This window comes from Mobula hypostoma, chromosome 3, assembly GCF_963921235.1.
Source record: "Mobula hypostoma chromosome 3, sMobHyp1.1, whole genome shotgun sequence".
NCBI classification, from domain to species: Eukaryota; Metazoa; Chordata; class Chondrichthyes; order Myliobatiformes; family Myliobatidae; genus Mobula; species Mobula hypostoma.
Window position 1 is genome coordinate 228,331,983 of NC_086099.1, and position 22,261 is coordinate 228,354,243.

General features: G+C 50.9%; 1 protein-coding gene across 5 annotated transcripts in view; it reads right to left on the bottom strand.

Moving 5' to 3' along the window:
* Window positions 1-766: 766 nt before the first annotated feature.
* shrprbck1r (sharpin and rbck1 related) overlaps window positions 767-22,261 on the bottom strand; it is an 82,718-nt gene continuing 61,223 nt past the window's right edge. For 2 of the 5 annotated variants that reach the window (XM_063044690.1, XM_063044689.1), the window contains exons 9-14: window positions 18,795-18,955; window positions 15,548-15,659; window positions 12,768-12,947; window positions 9,634-9,732; window positions 2,949-3,092; window positions 767-2,802 (exon numbers count right to left, since the gene is read on the bottom strand). In XM_063044690.1, the coding sequence (XP_062900760.1) occupies window positions 2,722-2,802; window positions 2,949-3,092; window positions 9,634-9,732; window positions 12,768-12,947; window positions 15,548-15,659; window positions 18,795-18,955 (777 nt within the window). In that variant the 3' untranslated portion in view covers window positions 767-2,721. The remainder of the gene's footprint in view (window positions 2,803-2,948; window positions 3,093-9,633; window positions 9,733-12,767; window positions 12,948-15,547; window positions 15,660-18,794; window positions 18,956-22,261) is intronic. The other 3 variants (XM_063044687.1, XM_063044686.1, XM_063044688.1) reach the window with 2 other exon arrangements.

Consider the following 22,261-nt stretch of genomic DNA (forward strand, 5'->3'; position numbering starts at 1 on the left):
TCAGTACCATTCTCCACAGTGTGACCCTCCCTCAGTACCACCCCTCCCCAGAGGGTGACCCTCCCTCAGTACCACCCTTCCCACAGTGTGACCCTCCCTCGGTACCACCCCTCCCCACAGTGTGACCCTCCCTCAGTACCACCCCTCCCACAGTGTGACCCTCAGTCAGTACCACCCCTCCCACAGTGTGACCCTCCCTCAGTACCACCCCTCCCACAGTGACCCTCTCTCAGTACCACCCCTCCCCACAGGGTGACCCTCCCTCAGTACCACCCCTCCCACAGTGTGACCCTCCCTCGGTACCACCCCCCCCACCACAGTGTGACCCTCCCTCGGTACCACCCTTCCCACAGTGTGACCCTCCCTCGGTACCACCCCTCCCACAGTGTGACCCTCCCTCGGTACCACCCGTCATACAGTGTGACCCTCCCTTAGTACCACCCCCCCACAGTGTGACTCTCCCTCAGTACCACCCCCCCCCCACAGTGTGACCCTCCCTGGGTACCACCCCTCCCACAGTGTGACTCTCCCTCAGTACCACCCCCCCCACAGTGTGACCCTCCCTCGGTACCACCCCTCCCACAGTGTCCCTCTCTCAGTACCACCCCTCCCATAGTGTGACCCTCCCTCAGTACCACCCCTCCCACATTGACGCTCTCTCAGTACCACCCCTCCCCACAGGGTGATCCTCCCTCAGTACCGCCCCTCCCACAGTGTGACCCTCCCACAAACACAAACAACCCCAGGCATCACTGAGAACCACAGCCAGTGAGTGCTCCAAGACAGTGATCTGGTGCAAAGTCTGTTTGTTGTATTTGAACCACACTCTATTTTTCAGCTTGTGTGTTCAAAGTTTCATTCCGATGAGAGCTGAGCCTGGCTGGATGTGCGGAAGCGAACCGAAGTCAGTGAATAACCACAGCAGATCTGTGAGCCTTTCAGACTGGTGGTCTTCGCCTCTGCCCGATTCGGCTACCTGCAGCCTGAACCGACACTGCTGTCTCGGTTACACCTGGCGGAGGTGGCGGCTGAAGCCATCAGAAGCACATTCAAGGTGTCGGTACTGAAATATATTACCCTTCATGGTCGGCAGAAAGATACAACATTGTAAACACAGGAGATTCTGCAGATGCTGGACCCAGAGCTACACACACAGCAGGTCAGGCAGCATCTGTGGAATTGGATAAAGCGTCGACATTTCATGCCCAGACCCTTCTTCAGGGCTGGAAAGGAAGGGGAAGATTCCAGAACAAGATGATGGTGGGGAGGAGGACCAGCCAGAAGGTGACAGGTGAGGCCAAGGGAGTGAGGAGGGGAGCTGAGGGGGGGCGGGGATTGTAGTAAGAAGCAGGGAAAATCCTGCCTTAAATCAGTTCTTCAACCTGAAACGTTGACAGTTTCTCCCTCCATAGATGCTGCCCACCCTCATGACTGTTTCCAGCATTTTCAGTTTTATAGCAGTTCAGTAAATATTTGCAAAGTGAAAGGCGGGAAAAGACGGCCAGTAATAGAATCCTGAAATAAGCATTGGAAACGCTCAGGCAGGATCTGTGAGATTAACTGTCAGGATTGGGGGGAGCGTTAGGAATGGGGTCTGTTGTGAAGTGTCCTACCTGGGGCAGCTCGCTCACCCTTGGGCTCCCCACCAGGCACTCCGCTCTCACCTGTGTCTCCACGTGACACTGGCTACAGCCCAGCACACCACTCGGACGGGCGAGCGAAGGCAGGTGAGGGTCGCCGGTGGGCCTCTGTACCTCGGTGAGCAGGCGATGTCAGTTCTGGTGGACCGTGTGGGTGAATCCAGCAGCCAGGAAGGCAGCTCTGCAACGCTCCATGGAAATCATGGTCACCCACTGCGACCAAGGAAGACCCCAGCTGTGACAACTGCTCCATGGTCGAGCGAGTCCAGCAGCTTTTCCGCTTTAAAAACTCTCCCACACAGGTCTCCTGTCACTGTCAGCCATGACGGACAACCACCATTTGAAGGGCAGGAAGTTTGGGGACAGTGTTCGTCTTACAGGGGTGGAGGGGAGCAGAGGTCAGGAGATAGCGAGCATGAGGGGTCATGGCTGCTGTTTAATCGGAGCATCTGCCTGTGGGAGGCATAGAGAGAGATGAACGAGGGGACAGGGAAATAATCTTTCTGCAACAGGGAGGTAGAGCCCTGGCGATGGCCGTCAGTTTGAAGCTGTCTTGGAACAGGGCAGTTATCTGGGAAGGGTCAGTTCCCCATTGGAACATTGCAGACAAACCGAAGGGGGACAATGTTCTGTCGTGTGAACCTCTGTGAGCCAGGAAAAGCAGTTTCACCCCTGGGCCTCACTGTTGTCAGATCAGGGGTGCGGGTCGCCTCCCCCCCCCCCGGCCGATGGGAACCTCCACAGGAACACGGGCAAGGCTCCGGCCTCCTGGGAGGGGTGCGGGAAGATGCTCTCACCCAGAGATCTGAACAAGCTTCCCAGAATTAACAATACAGCACACACTGGCAAAGCCCCAGTGGATACACCCTCCTCCCCACCCCTCGGTGTTCGTACACACACACTCACACTCGTGTGCAAGCATTGGCTGCCAAAGTCAGTCGCTCCTTCTGCTGCTCGAGCTGCCAGCGGTAGCCAGATATGCCGGTGTTCACCGCTGGATTGACATCTGGAGCCAGCGAGGATCCCCCTCGATCCACGTCCCCCGGTGAGCACAGCAGAGGGCTGACCCGGCCACTCCCCTTCAGTGGCAGTTCTGGCAGAGGGGGTGACACTTCTGGCCATTTACCAGGCAGCGACACCCGCCACTCGTGTCACCTGGACCCTGGGGAGGGAGGCAGCAAAGCGTCAGAGATCACTGGGACAGTGCTTCCATTGGGCGAGGGCGACCCCGGCAGAGGGAGGGACGAGGAGGTGAGTGTGTCCCCACGTTGGCTCCCCCATCCCAGATGCCCAGCTGTCTGCACTCACCCCTGGCCCCCAGCGACATTTCTTGGTGACCCAGCAGATCTCGGTGTGACAAACGGGGCAGCGGATCCAGTCGCATCCTCCTTTCTTCTGCACGATGATCCGGCACTGGGGGCAGCGCATCGCTTCGCCGCTCTGCACCAGGGTCTGGGGGCACACTGCAATGTCATTCCTGGCACTGGCACCGGATGCCAACCCCCACCCACCGCCCCTCACTGATAACGGCCCTGGCACCGGTCCCATTCTCCCCTCCCTCTCTGGAACACCATTCACACCACATTTCAATACCGTAGGTAGTGTAGTGTCTGGCGTGCTGCCAGTACAGCTCGGGGCACTGGCGTCGTCTGTCGGGGGTTTGTCCGTTCTCCCCGTGTGTGTGTGGGTTTCCTCCGGGTGCTGTGGTTCTCTCCCACAGTCCAAAGATGCGCACTAGTTCATAGGTTAATGGGTTATTGCAAATTATCCCGTGATCAGGCTCGGGTTAAATAGGTGGGTTGCTGGATATAGTGGCTCGTTGAACCAGAAGAGCCTGTCCTCTGTATCATAAGAAATAGGAGCAGGAGGAGGCCATCCGGCCCATCGAGCTTGCCCCGCCATTCAATAACGTCATGGCTGATCAGCTCCATCTACCTGCCTTTTCCCCATAACCCTTAATTCCCTCACTACGTAAAAACCTATCTAACTGTATCTTAAATATATTCAGTGAAGAAGCCTCAACTGCTTCCCTGGACAGAGAATTCCACAGATTCACCACTCTCTGGGAAAAACAGTTTCTCTTCATCTCCATCCTAAATCTTCTCCCCTGAATCTTGAGGCAATGTCCCCTAGTTCTAGTCTCACCTACCAATGGAAACAACTTTCCTACTTCTATCTTATCTATCCCTTTCAAAATTTTGTATGTTTCTATAAGATCCCCTCTCATTCTTCTGAATTCCAGAGAGTACAGTCCCAGGTGACTCAATCTCTCCTCATAGGTTAACCCCTTCATCTCTGGAATCAACCTGGTGAACCTCCTCTGCACTGCCTCCAAAGCCAGTATATCCTTCCTCAAGTACAGAGACCAGAACTGCACACAGTACTCCGGGTGCAGCCTCACCAGTACCCTGTATAGTTGTATAGTTGCAGTATGACCTCCCTGCTCTTGAATTCAATCCCTCTAGCAATGAAGGTCAACATTCCGTTTGCCTTCTTAATAACCTGTTGTACCTGCGGGCCAACTTTCTGCAATTCATAAACAAGCATTCCCAAGTCCCTCTTCACAACAGCATGCTGCAATCTTTCACCATTTAAATAATAATCTACTCTTCTATTATTCCTTCCAAAGTGGATGATCTTGCATTTACCAATGTTGTATTCCATCTGCCAGACCTTGGCCCACTCACTTAACCTAACTATATCCCTCTGCAGACTCTCCACATCCTCTGTACAATTTGCTTTTCAACTCGTTTAGTGTCATCAGCAAATTTTGCTGTCTGTCTACACGAGGAATTCTGCAGATGCTGGAATCTCAAGCCACACACATCAAAGTTGCTGGTGAACGCAGCAGGCCAGGCAGCATCTCTAGGAAGAGGTACAGTCGACGTTTCAGGCCGAGACCCCTCGTCAGGACTAACTGAAGGAAGAGTTAGTAAGAGATTTGAAAGTGGGAGGGGGAGGGGGAGATCCAAAATGATAGGAGAAGACAAGAGGGGGAGGGATGGAGCCAAGAGCTGGACAGGTGATTGGCAAAAGGGATATTAGAGGATCATGGGCCAGGAGGTCCAGGGAGAAAGACAAGTGGGGGAAAAACCCAGAGGATGGGCAAGGGGTATAGTCAGAAGGACAGAGGGAGAAAAAGGAGAGAGGGAGAAAGAATGTGTGAATATAAATAAATAACGGATGGGGTACGAGGGGGAGGTGGGGCATTAGCGGAAGTTAGAGAAGTCGATGTTCATGCCATCAGGTTGGAGGCTACCCACGGAATATAAGGTGTTGTTCCTCCAACCTGAGTGTGGCTTCATCTTTACAGTAGAGGAGGCCGTGGATAGACATGTCAGAATGGGAATGGGATGTGGAATTAAAATGTGTGGCCACTGGGAGATCCTGCTTTCTCTGGCGGACAGAGCGTAGATGTTCAGCAAAGCGGTCTCCCAGTCTGCGTCGGGACTCACCAATATATAAAAGGCCACATCGGGAGCACCGGACGCAGTATATCACCCCAGTCGACTCACAGGTGAAGTGATGCCTCACCTGGAAGGACTGTTTGGGGCCCTGAATGGTGGTAAGGGAGGAAGTGTAAGGGCATGTGTAGCACTTGTTCCGCTTACACGGATAAGTGCCAGGAGGGAGATCAGTGGGGAGGGATGGGGGGGACGAATGGACAAGGGAGTTGTGTAGGGAGCGACCCCTGCGGAATGCAGAGGGGGTGGGGAGGGAAAGATGTGCTTAGTGGTGGGATCCCATTGGAGGTGGTGGAAGTTACGGAGAATAATATGTTGGACCTGGAGGCTGGTGGGGTGGTAGGTGAGGACCAGGGGAACCCTATTCCTAGTGGGGTGGCGGGAGGATGGAGTGAGAGCAGATGTGTGTGAAATGGGGGAGATGCGTTTGAGAGCAGAGTTGATGGTGGAGGAAGGAAAGCCCCTTTCTTTAAAAAAAAGGACATCTCCCTCGTCCTGGAATGAAAAATCTGGGCTGTCTGTCTACTCTATTTCTGCCCCTCACAATCTTATAAACCTCTATCAGATCTCCCCTCAACCACCATCACTCCAGAGAAAACAGCCCAAGTTTGCCCAACCTCACATTACAGAACACGCTCTCTAATCCAGACAACATCCTGGTGAACCTCAACATCCCCCCTATATAGTGGAGTGACCAGATCTGTATGCGGTACTCTGGATGTGGCCGAACTGGAGTTTTATAACATAACCCGCTGACTCTTGAACTCAGTGCCTTGACAATGAAAGACAAGTACGCCAGAGGCCTACTTATCCCATTTTATCCTTCAACCATCCCCGCCAAGACTACCCCTCACCCGCAAACTGGGGGCAATTTCCAGCAGCCAATCAAGCCACTGACTGCATGTTGCTGGAATGTGGAGGGTAACCAGAACCCCTGGCGGAGAAGCACATGGTCACAGGGAGACAGGGAGAGCATGCAAACTCCACACAGACAGTATGCCGGAGCTCAGCATTGAACCGGGGACTTTGGGGCGGTGAGGCAGCAAATCTACCTGAGCTGTTCAGCTAAGTGAAACAGAGAACACTCATCAGCCCACAGGGTTTACGCTGGCCAAGGTGGCAAATTAAACTAATCCCTCTGCCTGCACGCGACCCCTCTCTCCCCTGCACATTCAGTGTCTGTTTAACACCATCATCCTAACTGTATCACCAGTCCTAGCTGCCTATTCCTGTCACCCACCTCTCTGCGTGTGGAAAAAAATCACCCCAGCATCCCTTTAAACATTCCCTCTAATACCTGACATTTCTACCCTGGGCAAAAACCATATATAACCATATAACAATTACAGCACGGAAAGAGGCCATCTCGGGCCTTCTAGTCCGTGCCGAACTCTTAACCTATCCTATTCCCACCGACCTGCACTCAGCCCATAACCCTCCATATCTTTCCTGCCCATATATCTATCCAATTTCACTTTAAACGACAACATCGAACCTGCCTCAACCACTTCTGCTGGAAGATCATTCCACACAGCCACCACTCTCTGAGTAAAGAAGTTCCCCCTCATGTTACCCCTAAACTTTTGTCCTCTAATTCTCAACCCATGCCCTCTTGTTTGAATCTTCCCCACTCTCAATGGAAAAAGTCTAACCACGTCAACTCTATCAATCCCCCTCATAATTTTAAACACCTCTATCAAGTCTCCCCTCAACCTTCTACGCTCCAAAGAATAGAGACCTAACTTGTTCAACCTTTCTCTGTAACTTAGGAGATGAAACCCAGGCAACATTTTAGTAAACCTCCTCTGTACTCTCTCAATTTTATCAGTTTCTGCCTGCCTCCTTTATTAACCTGTCATGACTTTATCAATCTATTAGATCTCTCCTCGGTCTCAGCTGCTCCAGAGAAAACAACCTCAGTTAAAGAACATACAACAGGTCAGGCCCTTCGGCCCACAATGTTGTGCTGACCCTTTGCTCTAAGATCAAGCTCGCCCTGAGCTTCCACACAGGCACCAATGTGCCTATCTAAGAGTTTCTTAAATGTCACTAGTGTATCTGCCCCTACCATCACGCTCTGTGTAAAGGACATGCCCCCCCTCCCGTACCTAAAGTTATGCTGTATGGTATTAGCCATTTCTACCCTGGGAAAAAGTCTCTGGCTGCCCACTCTATCTGTGCCTCTCCTCATCTTACTCATCTCTATCACGTCACCTCTCAGACTTGTTCACTCCCAAAGGAAAAGCCCTCGCTCACTCAACCTGTCCCCATAGGACGATCAAATTAGTGCACCATCTCTGTGTAGCTCATAGCCTCCGATCCTGGCGAACCTCTTCTGCACCCTCTCCATATCCCTTCTATAAAGAGACATGCAGAACTGAATGCATTACCCCCAAGTGTGGTTTAAACAAAGTTTTATATGACTGCCCTTTCTCCCAGGGTCCATTCTTTCCTATCAGATTCCTTCTTCTTCAACCCTATACCTTTTCCAGCAATCAACTCCCATCTTCTTACTCGGTTCTCCTCACCCACCCACCCAGCTATCACCCGCCAGCTTGTACTCCACCCTCCCCTTCCTTTTCAGTCCTGAAACATCGACTGTTCATTCATTTCTGCAGGTGCTGCCTGACCTCCAGCATTTTGGGTGTGTTACTCTATACTGGGGCATCCTGACTTCAATACTCAAATCCCCCACCCCTCCAGTCCCGGTCCCGGCCCGACCCTCTCCGGCTCCCCAGTCGCTCCCTCCTGGTGCTCCACGAGGTGGGGTTTCCTCTTCCGACTTTTTAATGGCGGTCGGCAGTCCAACTCAAAGGTGCATCACCACCACCAGCTGGACTGGAGTGTGGTGTGGGGAATTGAGAAATTTAAAAAAAAACTAGTTTTTATCAAATGAAAACTAAATTATCCAAAAAGCCCTATAGATTGTAAATAATGAAAGACAACGTTGTGAATTAAAGTCAGTTTCAAAACTTAGTAAAGTTCTATCTGAAAACTATCAAGCCTCAAAGATAGTAGTGAAACCTGCATTTGGTTTCTTTCAACCTCGACAATCTGAAAGCCTGAGCTTGTATCCCATCCCAACATTTCCAATTCCAAGCTGAAGCTGACCCACAAGACTCACAGTCTCAATCAAGTACAGATCGAATTAAACAAATATAAATGGTCAACAGAGATATTCGTGTAGCACCCCGAGAATACCCACATAGTTAATGCCCCTTTACATTTGTCAATTATCTTACTGATATGGTGCTTCCAGCCACATGCCAAGAGATCTTACCACTTCAAGAGTTTGACTACACAATTTCAAATTAAGTGCAGGTCATTTGATCCTCTTCGTAAAATGTATAACTTATGTTTCAGCTACTGAGAGCTTAAAACCCCATCTATTTGCCTACTGTTCGACCTTATTGATCTCTAATTGCATCCTACATACAGTTAAATTGAAAATCCTACCTCTGATCCATAAAGCTCCATCATCTGCAAAAAGTGATTCACCCACCCAGTACCCACCCATCTCAGAGAAAATATCACTAATCACAATATCAAACAATAAAGGACTACAAATGTTGCCTTGTGGGGTCCCATTCTCTTTCTCATAGAGATCCGAATATACCTTCCCTACCAATACCCACAAAGACAGCTAAAAAAATCAAAAAAAATTATATAGCCTTCCTCACTCCTAATTTCCATAATTTAATCTATAAATTTCGTCCATAACATACAATGTTTTTTTCAATATCAAAAAATACCACTAAAACATCTATTTACCTGGGCTTTCCTAATATCATCTTCCAAACATAAAACTGAATACAATGTTATTCTACCCTTCCGAAATCCCCTTTGATAAAACGCTCTATCGTCTCTCTTTTCCAAAATATAATTCAATCTGAGACGTCCACTGTTAATTCATTTCCATAGATGCTGCCTGACCTGCATCATGATTGGGGAACATGCCTTATGAGAATGGGTTGAGTGAACTCGGCCTTTTCTCCTTGGAGCGACAGAGGATGAGAGGTGACCTGATAGAGGAGTATAAGATGATGAGAGGCATTGATCGTGTGGATAGTCAGAGGCTTTTCCCCAGGGCTGAAATGCCTAGCACGAGGGCACAGTTTTAAGATGCTTGGGAGTAGGTACAGAGGAGATGTCAGGGGTAAGTTTTTTACTCAGAGAGTGGTGAGTGCGTGGAATGGGCTGCCGGCAACGGTGGTGGAGGCGGATATAACAGGGTCATTTAAGAACCTCTTAGATAGGTACATGGAGCTTAGTAAAATAAATGGCTACGCAATAGAGAAATTCCTGGCAGTTTCTAGAATAGATTACATGGTCAGCACAACACTGTGGGCCGAAGGGCCTGTAACGTGCTCTTTTCACGCGGGCTCTCAAGGGTGCATGCACATTGGCCCTAGTGTCAGCGGGCCTGGGTCGTCGGTGCACCCCCCAGCACCGTGGCTGAGGTGACTCAGTAAAACACGGTTTAATCCTGCCATCCCACACCGTGCCATTTGCAACAGGCCCCAGCTCACCTTCAGCATCTCCTTGGTGTGGCGGGCGGCTGCGTCGTTGACAGCTCGAATCGCCAGGTCGTCCTGGTACTGTTTGCAGTTCATTCCCTCATGGATGGCCTGGGGAGGGGGAGGGAGAGGGAGAGGTGGAGACGGAGAGGTGGAGGGGGTAGAGGGATGGAGGAGGTAGAGGGATGGAGGAGAGAGGCAGGGGGGAGAGGGAAGGAGGGGGAGGGGTTCAGGAGAGGGGGATGGGGAGGGAGAGAGGGTGGGGAGATAGATGGGGAGGGATGGGGGGTGAGAGGGGGTGGGAGGAAAGGAGGGAGAGGTTGTTGTGTTAAGAAGGTTATGGGATGAGAAGGTTGTTGGGGAGAGTGGGGGTAGAGGGAGGATGAGGGGTGGGTGGGAGGAGGGAGAGGTTGTGGTGAGAAGGTTATGGGATGAGAAGGTTGTTGGGGAGGGTGGGGGTAGAGGGAGGGTGAGGGGAGGGCAGGAGGAGAGGAGGAGGGAGAGGTTGTGGGGTGAGAAGGTTGTTGGGGAGGGTGGGGTGGAAGTGTGGGGAAAGTTGGATCAGATTAAGCTCTAATGACTTTGCAATTTTGGAGCGAAGAAGCACGAGAGATGACTTGATAGAGGTGTACAAGATGATAAGAGGCACAGACCGAGCGGACAGACAGAGACTTTTCCCCAGGGTGGAATGGCTAATACAAGGGGGCACAATTTCAAGGTGATTGGAGGAGAGTATAGGTGGGGAGATGTCAGAGGTAGGTGTTTTACACACAGAGAGCGGTGGGTGTTGGTACAGCAGATACATTAGGGACGTTTAAAAGACTCCTAGGAATTTGCAGGAATGACAGAAACATGGGGAGCTGTGTGGAGGGAAGGGACCGGCTGATCCTGGAATAGGTTGAAAGGTTCTATGTTTTATCTCCCAGGATGGACAGAGTTAACCCTGAGTCTGGTTCTCCCCGGGAGCAACCAGGTAGGCCGAGCACCGTGGTGCGAGGTTTTGTCGTGTGCATCCTGGGATGTTTGGGCTCTTTTGGGTCTGAGTTGTGTTAGGACTGCTGTAGTTCCCAAAGGGAAAATAAACCTTCATTTATTAGGGGTTAAAAGACAGTCAGCCCAGACCAGCTTTTTCCTGTTTCAATGTACTTACGTGTGAATAACACAAAATGAATTTCCACTGTGACTGATTCAGGAAAAAACAATAACCCGATTACAACTGAATTACCCCCTCAACACCCTTTAATTCTCAATCTTCGTAGGATCTGTGAAAGGGAGATATGCTGCAGGCACATGGATGTCCTTTAAACAGTGTCACTCTCCCTCGGTACCGACCCTTTAAACAGTGTCACTCTCCCTCGGTACCGACCCTCCCTCAGTACCATCCCCCCAACAGTGGGACCCTTCCTCGGTACCGACCCTCCCACAGTGTGACCCTCCCTCAGTACCACCCCTCCCACAGTGTGACCCTCCCTCAGTACCGCCCCTCCCACAGTGTGACCCTCCCTCAGTACCACCCCTCCCACAGTGTGACCCTCCCTCAGTACCGCCCCTCCCACAGTGTGACCCTCCCTCTGTACCACCCCTCCCACAGTGTGACCCTTCCTCGGTACCATCCGTACCACAGTGTGACCCTCCCTCGGTACCACCCCTCCCTCAGTGTGACCCTCCCTCAGTACCACCCCTCCCACAGTGTGACCCTCCCTCACTACCACCCCTCCCACAGTGTGACCCTCCCTCGGTACCACCCCTCCCTCAGTGTGACCTTCCCTCGGTACCATCCGTCCCACAGTGTGACCCTCCCTCGGTACCGCCCCTCCCACAGTGTGACCCTCCCTCAGTACCACCCCTCCCACAGTGTGACCCTCCCTCACTACCACCCCTCCCACAGTGTGACCCTCCCTCGGTACCGCCCCTCCCACAGTGTCACTCTCCCTCGGTACCGACCCTTTAAACAGTGTCACTCTCCCTCGGTACCGACCCTCCCTCAGTACCATCCTCCCAACAGTGGGACCCTCCCTCGGTACCGACCCTCCCTCGGTATCGACCCTCCCACAGTGTGACCCTCCCTCAGTACCACCCCTCCCACAGTGTGACCCTCCCTCAGTACCGCCCCTCCCACAGTGTGACCCTCCCTCGGTACCGCCCCTCCCACAGTGTGACCCTCCCTCTGTACCGCCCCTCCCACAGTGTGACCCTTCCTCGGTACCATCCGTACCACAGTGTGACCCTCCCTCGGTACCACCCCTCCCTCAGTGTGACCCTCCCTCAGTACCACCCCTCCCTCAGTGTGACCCTCCCTCAGTACCACCCCTCCCACAGTGTGACCCTCCCTCACTACCACCCCTCCCACAGTGTGACCCTCCCTCACTACCACCCCTCCCACAGTGTGACCCTCCCTCGGTACCACCCCTCCCTCAGTGTGACCCTCCCTCGGTACCATCCGTCCCACAGTGTGACCCTCCCTTGGTACCCCCTCCCACAGTGTGACCCTCCCTCGGTACCGCCCCTCCCACAGTGTGACCCACCCCCAGTACCACCCCTCCCACAGTGTGACCCTCCCTCACTACCACCCCTCCCACAGTGTGACCCTCCCTCGGTACCGCCCCTCCCACAGTGTGACCCTCCCTCGGTACCACCCCTCCCACGGTGCGACCCTCCCTCGGTACCACCCCTCCCACGGTGCGACCCTCCCTCGGTACCACCTCTCCCACAGTGTGACTCCCCCTCGGTACCGCCCCTCCCACAGTGTGACTCCCCCTCAGTACCGCCCCTCCCACAGTGTGACCCTCTCTCGGTACCACCCCTCCCACAGTGTGACCCTCCCTCGGTACCACCCCTCCCACAGTGTGACTCTCCCTCGGTACCACCCCTCCCACAGTGTGACCCTCCCTCGGTACCGCCCCTCCCACAGTGCGACCCTCCCTCGGTACCGCCCCTCCCACAGTGCGACCCTCCCTCGGTACCACCCCTCCCACAGTGCGACCCTCCCTCGGTACCACCCCTCCCACAGTGCGACCCTCCCTCGGTACCACCCCTCCCACTGTGCGACCCTCCCTCGGTACCGCCCCTCCCACAGTGGGATGCTTCCCTCCCGTGTGTGACTCTTTCTTCCTACTGCCTCACCCGTGCTAGTACCTCCTCCCCACCTTGCAAAGCAGGCAGTTCAGCTTTCCGCAGGAGGGGCAGTGGAACTGATTGACTGCGTCCTCGTAAATGCACCAGCCCTTGCAGTCTGCCGTTCTGCAGTGATAGCTGTTGTCGCTGCTGCTCTCTGCCACCGACATACTGCGGTCCAGGAACTTGTTGTACGTCTCCACCGACACCAGCTGGGGTTTCAGAGCAGACACACAGAATTATTCCCCGGACCCCAATCCCACTGACACCAGCTGGGGTTTCAGACACACAGAATTATTCCCCGGACCCCAGTCCCACCGACACCAGCTGGGGTTTCAGAGCAGACACACAGAATTATCCCCTGGACCCCAGTCCCACCGACACCAGCTGGGGTTTCAGACACACAGAATTATCCCCTGGACCCCAGTCCCACCGACACCAGCTGGGGTTTCAGACACACAGAATTATCCCCTGGACCCCAGTCCCACCGACACCAGCTGGGGTTTCAGACACACAGAATTATTCCCTGAACCCCAGTCCCACCAACACCAGCTGGGGTTTCAGAGCAGACAGAATTATTCCCCGGACCCCAGCCCCACCGACAGGTCACCACCCCTGCACATTGTGAATGAGAATCTCCAGCTCTGCACCCTCCCTGATCTCTAGCAGCATGGTGGAACAGAGGAATGTTGGAGTTCACATCTATAGTTGCTGTTCAAGTTGACAAGCAGGCTGATGGTGCACTGGCTTTCGTTGGTCAGGAGACAGAGTGCAGGAGCCCCAAGGTAATGTCTAACTATAAATGAAAGGCACGGACAGGATCACTGGGGTATCCCACACCACCTCCAACTCCCTCCCCTTAGTGACATTTACCAGGAGCTTTGCGGACAAAGGGCCTGAACATTGTGGAGGATTCCTGACACCCATCCCACAATCTCTCTGACCCACTACCGTCAGGAAGGAGGTTCAGGAGCATCAGGACTAGGACTGGCAGACAGGGTGACAGCTTCTTCCCTCAGGCTGGGAGACTAATGAATACCCTGTCAACACCAAGATCTCGTCACTAGGACAGAGAGCTGTTTATCTGTGCTGCACACTACATGTATTTTGAATTATATTTTATTCACTTATTTGTGGTAATATTTTGTTTGATGTTGTGTGTGTGATGTGTTTTGTGGGTGCACCGTGGTCCAGAGGAACCTTGTTTCATATGTACAGTCAGATGGCAGTAAACTTGAACTTCAATTTGCTAAATCTCTGGTGAGATCACGCTTGGAGTATTGTGTTCCATTCTAGTGCCTCTTTACAGGAAGGGTGAGGAATCTTTAACCAGAGGTTCCCAACCTATTCTATGCCATGGACCAATACCATTAAGCAAGCGGTCTGTGGAACCCTGCTCTAGAGGGAGTGCAGTGGAGATTTACCATGATGTTGCCTGGATTGGACAGCATTTTTAATGAGGATAGACTGAGCAAGCTTGGGCTTTTCTCTTTGGAGTGATGGAGGATGAATGCTGACTTCACAGGGACACACAAGATGAAAAGAGGGAACAGCTACAGGGTGGAAGTGGCCAAGGTGATTAAGGTGGTTTTCAGGTGACTGGAGGAGAGGATAGTGGGAACGTCGGGGTTTTTTTTACACAGAGTCTGGTGGGTGTGTGGAACATGCTGCCAGGGGAGGGGGAGGAGGCAGATACCTTACAAACGTTTGAGAGGGTGCTCAGATAGGCACATGGATGATAGAAAAATGCAGGGTTATGCCAGAGAGAAGAATTAGATTGATGTTGGAGTAGGTTTTAAGGTCAGCATTGTGGGTCAAAGGGCCTCCATGGTTTATGAAACATCGACTACTCGGCTGTACTGTTGTGTTCTGTGTTTTATGATACACTGAGTGTTCATTCCTCTCCACAGATGCTGCCTGACCTCCTGTGTTCCTCCAGCATTTTGTGTGTGTTGCTTAGAATATACTGAGAGAGTCTGGACTTTACTTTCTAACTTTCCAAATCAATGGTTTGGTCTCACTTGAAGTACTGCGTATAGTTCTAATCACCACTCTCTCGCTGTACACGGGGAGATTCACAAGAGGTTCCAGGTTTCGAGCACTTTGCAAATTGGGAGAGATGAGATAGCGTGGGACTGTTTGCTCTGGAGCGAAGGTGACCTGGTGCAGGTACACAGAACAGGCAGCCGGAATAGTAGGGCTATCAAGAAGAGGGCATAGGTTTATAGTGACAGGGAGATGGTTTGATGGGTGAATTTTGTTTAGAGAGGGGTTAATATCACCACATTTAAGAGACATTTCTATAGGCAAAACGAGAACGATACAGCCCTAATGTGGGCAAATCTGAAAGGTGTGTATTCACTGACTTGAAACTTGCAGTTAGAATGCAATGGGGCAGAAAGATCAGCACAGACTAGATGGATTGAAGGGCCTGATTGATATCCAGAATTATTTGTCATATGTACATCGAAACAGACAGTGATATGCGTTAACAATTCACGAACAGCGTGACGCTTGGAGTCTCACTCCTCCCGATGAACTTCCCTCCCACACAGTGGCCAGACGTACCAGTTGGTGAACTGGAGCGGGCTCATTGGTCGTTGTAAACTGTCCAGTGATGAGACTTGGGTTAAACAGGTGGGTCGCTGTGCCAAGAGGGCCAGTCCGCATGGTACCCCGAAATAAATAAAACTTAAGGGTGTGCTGGGGCAGCCCGCAAATGTCTCCTCATTCCGGCACCAACATAGCCTGCCCCCAGTACTCAGCAGGACAACCCGGTACCCTCTGACCTAAGGGTCCGGAGGTCACTCACCGCTCGGATCTCGCGCTCCTGCAGCTTGCTGTCACAGGCGTAACTGCTGTCGCGGTAGGGGCAGGGCACCTGAGGGTCAGCACAGGTCCGGATCAGCTGTTTCAGGCAATCCCTGTGGACAACAGACACACACACAAAGACTAAAACCATCACCTAATGAGGGAGAGCACAGGAGATGGCGTGTTGGTCACTGTCAGTCAGAGCCGGCACGTCGGGGTGGGGTTGTACAAGACCTTTGGTGAGGCAGCACTTGCAGTACTGAGCTCTGTTCTGGTCACCCTGCTGTAGGAAGCGTGCCTCTCAGCTGGGAACAAGTGCAGAGGAGATTTACCAGGGACTGGGATGCAGACTTTGTCCATTGGAGTGTAGAAGTAGGAGGGGTGACCTTATAGAGGTGTATAAAATCATGAGGGCCATAGATGGGCCTAATGATCAGTCTTTTTCCCAAGGCTGGCAAATCAGGAACTGGAAGGCACGGGTTTACAAAGTAAATTTATTATCAGAGTTCATACATGTCACCCTGACATTCATTTTCTTGTGGGCATACTCAGTAAACCCAAAATACGTAATATCTATCAAGAAGTGAGTGCAGTTGTTATTACTAGGAAAAAGGGTCTTGAGAAGCTGAAAGGTCTGGAAGTAGATGGACCACACCACACGGTTCTGAAAGAGGTTGGTCATGATCTTTCAAGAATCAATAGATGCTGGCATGGTCGTGGGGGACTGAAAAACTGCGAATGTCGCTTCACTCCTGAAGAAGGGAGGGAGGCAGAAGAAATGAAATTGTAGACTAGTTAACCTGTGGCTGGGAAGATGTTGGAGTTGATTATTAAGGATGTGGTTTTGGGGTACTTGGAGGCACATGATAAAATGGTTTCCTCAAGGGAAAATCTTGCCTGACAAATCTGTTGGAATTTTTTTGAAGAAATAACAAGCAGGATAGACAAAGGTGAATCAGTTGATGTTGTGTACTTGATTTTCAGAAGGCTTTTGACAAGGTGCCACACATGAGGCTGCTTAACAAGCTATGAGCCCCTGGTATTACAGGAAAGATTCTAGCATGGATAAAGCAGTGACTGATTGGCAGGAGGCAGAGAGTGGGAATAAAGGGAGCCTTTTCGGATTAATTGCCAGTGACTAGTGATGTTCCACAGGCGTGTATATTGGGACAACTACTTGTTGTGTCGTACGTCAATGATTTGGATGATGAAATTGACAGCTACGTGGCCAGGTCTGCAGACAATACAAACTTAAGTGGAGGGGCAGGTAGTGTTGAGGAAGTAGAGAGGCTGCAAGAGGAATTAAGACAGATTGGGAGAATGAGTAAAGAAGTGGTAGATGGAATATAGTGTTGCGAAGTGTGTGGTCATGTACATTTGTAGCAGAAATGAGAGCACAGACTATTTTCTAAATGGGGAGAAAATTCAGAAATCTGAGGTGCAAAGGGATTTGGGAGTCCTTGTGCAGACACCCTAAATGTTAACTTGCCGATTGTGCGTGTGGAGAGGAAGGCAAATGTGATGTTAGCTTTCATTTCAAGAGGACTAGAATATAAAAGCAAGGATGTAATGTTGAGGCTTTATAAGGCTCTGGTGAGGCCTCACTTCGAGTATTGAGAGCAGTTTTGGGCCCCTTATCTAAGAAAGGATGTGCCGAAACTGGAGAGGGTTCAGAGAACATTCATGAAAATGACTCCAGGAATAAAAAGTTGATTGTACAAGGAATATTTGATGGCTCTGGGTTTGTACTGGAGTTTAGAAGAATGGGATGGAGTGATAAAACCTATCAAATGTTGTAAGGCTGAGATAGAGTGGATGTGATGAGGATGTTTCCTCTGGGGGAGTCTAGGACCAGAGGGTACAGCTTCAAAGTAAAGGGACATCCACTTATACCAGATGAGAAGGAATTTCTTTAGCCAGAGGATGGTGAATCCCTGGAATTCATTACCACAGCTATCTGTGGAGGCCAGGTCACTGGATGCATTTAAGGTAGATGCTTACATGCTCTTGATTAGTCAAGGTGTGAGAGGTTATGGGGAAAGGCAGGAGAATGGAGGGTGTTGAGAGGGAAGTGGACCAGCCATGATGAAATGGTGCAGCAGACTCAATAAGCTGAATGGTCCAATACTCCTCCCACACCTCCTGGTCTTGTAACAGATCCAATGACCGACTGCACCCAACAGGACAAACAACCAGTCTGCAAAAGACAAACTGGACAAATACAAGAAAAATGATAATAATGAATAAATAAACAATAAACATCGAGACGATGAGATGAGATTCCTTGAAGGTGAGTGTGTACTTGTGGGAACAGTTCCGTGTTGGGGCGAGTGAAGTTAACCCCTTTGGTTCGGGAGCCTGGTGGTAACTGTTCCTGAGCCTGACGTTGAGTTGCTCTCGTGTCACCACTCAGTCAGGTTTTCTTTCTCCCTTCTCTGCGCTGATTCATCACCGCTTTTGACTTGGCCAAAGACAGCAAGATTGAAATACGGTGCAGGGGCTGTGCACGGTGAGCAGAAGCAGAGAGGGGGCGAAGCACACAGACCTGTGGTGCACTCGTGCTGATGCAGATCTGAGGTGAGAGGAGACAGGAACCTGAAGGAACTTTCTCACCTAGAGTGAGTTGCCAGAGAAAGTGGTAGCAGCAGGTAGACGAACAACATTGGAACAGTCCTTGGACAAGCACTGTACATGGACAGGGAAGGTTTGGAGGGATGGGGGAAAATGGGATTATCTTAGATGGGAATCTTGAACAGCAAGGCCCAGTTGGACTGAAGGGTCTGCGTCCCTGCCATTATGACTCCATGACTGTATGAACAGGAGCAGGAGAGGCCATTCAGCCCATTTATTCTCTACTATCAGGAAAGATCGTCAACCTCAGTCCATGTTGCTGCAGTAATCCTCTGGATTTTTTTTGTTAATTTATTTGGGTGGTATTACTTTGTGTTGTGTGTGGGTTATCCTGTACGTCCTGTGTTGTGCACATGGGTCTGGAGGAACGCTGTTTCATTTGGTGGTATACACATGTACAGTTGAATGACAATAAATGCCCCTCAGTCCCTTCACATCCAAATCCCCTCAACCTCCACTCTCAGCACACTTAGTGTACAAATCTCCACTACTCTCTGGGACAGGTCCCGTCTCTGCAGACACAGACAGTCTGTACGTCCAGCCGGTGACGTCTGTCTGCACTAAGGGGAGCTTGCCAGACTGAGGTGGGAGGAATGTTGGACGAGAGCATGCCTCACCTGCAGAAGGAGTGTAGACAGTCTCGCAGCACCACACCATCCTGCGGTGCAATGCTGCTCAGGCAGATGGGACACTCCAGTGGCTCAGGGTTGGTGACCAGATGCTGTCCGTCCAGCTGCAGCAGATACTCATAATTCCGCAGCCTCTCCTCTTCCAGCTCCTGACAGGGAAAGAACAAAGAAACACAGTCACTGGGTGAGTGTCCACTGTGTCCACCCACTCAGCCAGTGGCAGTGCACTGGCGTGCCCACTGGATCACTAACTACCATCACTGGCCACTGTGTCCGCTTGATCACCATCCAATCACTGTGCACTGGCAGACTATCTAACCAGTGACAGTGTCCACCCACTCATCTGACACTTCCAGTGGTCGGTCTCCACTGGCTCACCAACTACCATCACCGGACACGGTGTGCACTGGCTGAGTACCTACCTTATTAATGACCAAACACTGCCACTGGCTACACTGATGAACGAATCATTGCCCCCACCAACTCACTGCCTAAACAGTCACCGGGCAAGTTTTCACTGGCAATCCATCTACCCACTGCCACTGGCTGCCACGACCACCATCTCACCGTCTAACTATAGGCAGTGACACCCCATCCCACTGATTCAATTCACCATCTAACCAGTTACTGGGCTAACTAACCACTATCAAGTCCCGCCTCCCCATAGAGAGGACTGTGCAAAAGTCTCAGGCATCTGTGAAGCAAAAATGCTTTCAAAAATAATGAAATTAAAATTTTCTAAATATCAAATACATTTACTCTAAAGAGTAAATTTACTCTAAACAGGAAAAAACTAAAATCAATGTTTGGTATGACCACCTTTTGCCTTTAAAATGGTACCAATTCTCTTAGGTTCTCTGTTGTGCAGGTTTACAAGAAAATCAGCTGCGCCACAGTTCTGCAGACTTTGGCTGTCTTGCTTGCATCTGTGTCTCCAGGTAATCCCACAATCCCATCCTCGTCACCAAGGCATTAACGGTGGACCAATCAACTCACGTGTCATTAGCAGGAGCAAATAAAAGTAAAGCAGGGTCAAAGCGGAGCGGCCATTGTGTGAGTGGACCAGTGTAGGAGCGGCCATTGTGTGAGCAGACCAGTGTAGGAGCGGCCATTGTGTGAGTGGACCAGTGTAGGAGCGGCCATTGTGTGAGTGGACCAGTGTAGGAGTGGCCATTGATTGGGTGAATCAAGTTGGTCAAGGCAGTCCTGAGGAAGACTTCATAGAATGCATCCGTGATGGCTTTCTTGAGCAGCATGTTATTGAACCTACAAGGGAACATGCTATCTTAGATCTGGTCCTGTGCAATGAGACAGGTAAAATTAGTGATCTTGTAGTTAGATATCCTTTTGGAAAGAGTGATCACAGTGTGAAACAAATGATACAAAAGTTCGATCTAAGTCCAGTGCATTATGCCTAAACAATGGAGACTACAATGGGATGAGGGAGGATTTGGCCAGTGTAGACTGGGAACACAGGCTATATGGTGGGACAGTTGAGGAACAGTGGAAGACTTTCAAAGAGATTTTTCACAGTGCTCAACAAAAGTATATTCCAGTTAAAAGCAAGGACAGTAAGGGTAGGGAGAGCCCACTATGGATAACTAAGGAAATAAAACAAGGCATCAAACTAAAAGCTCATGTGTATAAAGTCACCAAGAGTAGTGGGAAACTGGAAGACTGGGAAAACTTTAAAAAGCAACAAAGAACCACTAAGTGAGCAATAAAGAAAGGCAAGATAGATTGTGAAAATAAACTAGCGCAAAATACAAAAACAGATAGTAAAAAATGCTTATAATTATATAAAGTGGAAAAGGGCAGCCAAAGTGAATGTAGGTCCCTTGGAGAACAAGAAAGGGGAATTGATATTAGGAATGAGGAAATGGCCGAGGCTTTGAATGACTATTTTCTGTCGGTCTTCACAGTAGAGGACACGTCTAACATGCCGAAGAGAGATGTTATGGATGCGATGGGAGGTGAGGACCTCGATACAATAGCTATCACTAAAGAGGTAGTGTTGAGAAAACTAGTGGGCCTGAAGATAGATAAGTCCCCTGGTCCTGATAGAATGCATCCCAGGGTACTGAAGGATATGGCAGAAGTTATCGTAGAGGCTTTGCTGATAATTTACCAAAATTCTCTGGATTCTGGGCAGGTCTCGGTGGACTGGAGAAGGTGAATGTCACTTCACTGTTTAAAAAAGGATGCAGGCAAAAGGCAGGTAACTATAGGCCACACACATCAAAGTTGCTGGTGAACGCAGCAGGCCAGGCAGCATCTCTAGGAAGAGGTACAGTCGACGTTTCAGGCCGAGACCCTTCGTCAGGACTAACTGAAGGAAGAGTGAGTAAGAGATTTGAAAGTTGGAGGGGGAGCGGGAGATCCAAAATGATAGGAGAAGACAGGAGGGGGAGGGATGGAGCCAAGAGCTGGACAGGTGATTGACAAAAGGGATACGAGAGGATCATGGGACAGGAGGTCCGGGAAGAAAGACGGGGGGGGGTGACCCAGAGGATGGGCAAGGGGTATAGTCAGAGGGACAGAGGCAGAAAAAGGAGAGTGAGAGAAAGAATGTGTGCATAAAAATAAGTAACAGATGGGGTACGAGGGGGAGGTGGGGCCTTAGCGGAAGTTAGAGAAGTCGATGTTCATGCCATCAGGTTGGAGGCTACCCAGACGGAATATAAGGTGTTGTTCCTCCAACCTGAGTGTGGCTTCATCTTTACAGTAGAGGAGACCGCGGATAGACATGTCAGAATGGGAATGGGACGTGGAATTAAAATGTGTGGCCACTGGGAGATCCTGCTTTCTCTGGCGGACAGAGCGTAGATGTTCAGCAAAGCGGTCTCACAGTCTGCGTCGGGTCTCGCCAATATATAAAAGGCCACATCGGGAGCACCGGACGCAGTATATCACCCCAGCCGACTCACAGGTGAAGTGTTGCCTCACCTGGAAGGACTGTTTGGGGCCCTGAATGGTGGTAAGGGAGGAAGTGTAAGGGCATGTGTAGCACTTGTTCCGCTTACACGGATAAGTGCCAGGAGGGAGATCAGTGGGGAGGGATGGGGGCGATGAATGGACAAGGGAGTTGCGTAGGGAGCGATCCCTGCGGAATACAGAGAGAGGGGGGGAGGGAAAGATGTGCTCAGTGGTGGGATCCCGTTGGAGGTGGCGGAAGTTACGGAGAATAATATGTTGTACCCAAGATCCCGCACTTCCCGTTTCTACCTCCTACCCAAGATCCCGCACTTCCCGTTTCTACCCCCTACCCAAGATCCACAAACCTGCCTGTCCTGGCCAACCTATTGTCTCAGCTTGCTCCTGCCCCAACGAACTCGTTTCTGCATACCTCGACACGGTTTTATCACCCCTTGTTCAATCCCTTCCGACCTATGTTCGTGACACTTCTCACGCTCTTAAACTTTTCGATGATTCTAAGTTCCCTGGCCCCCACCGCT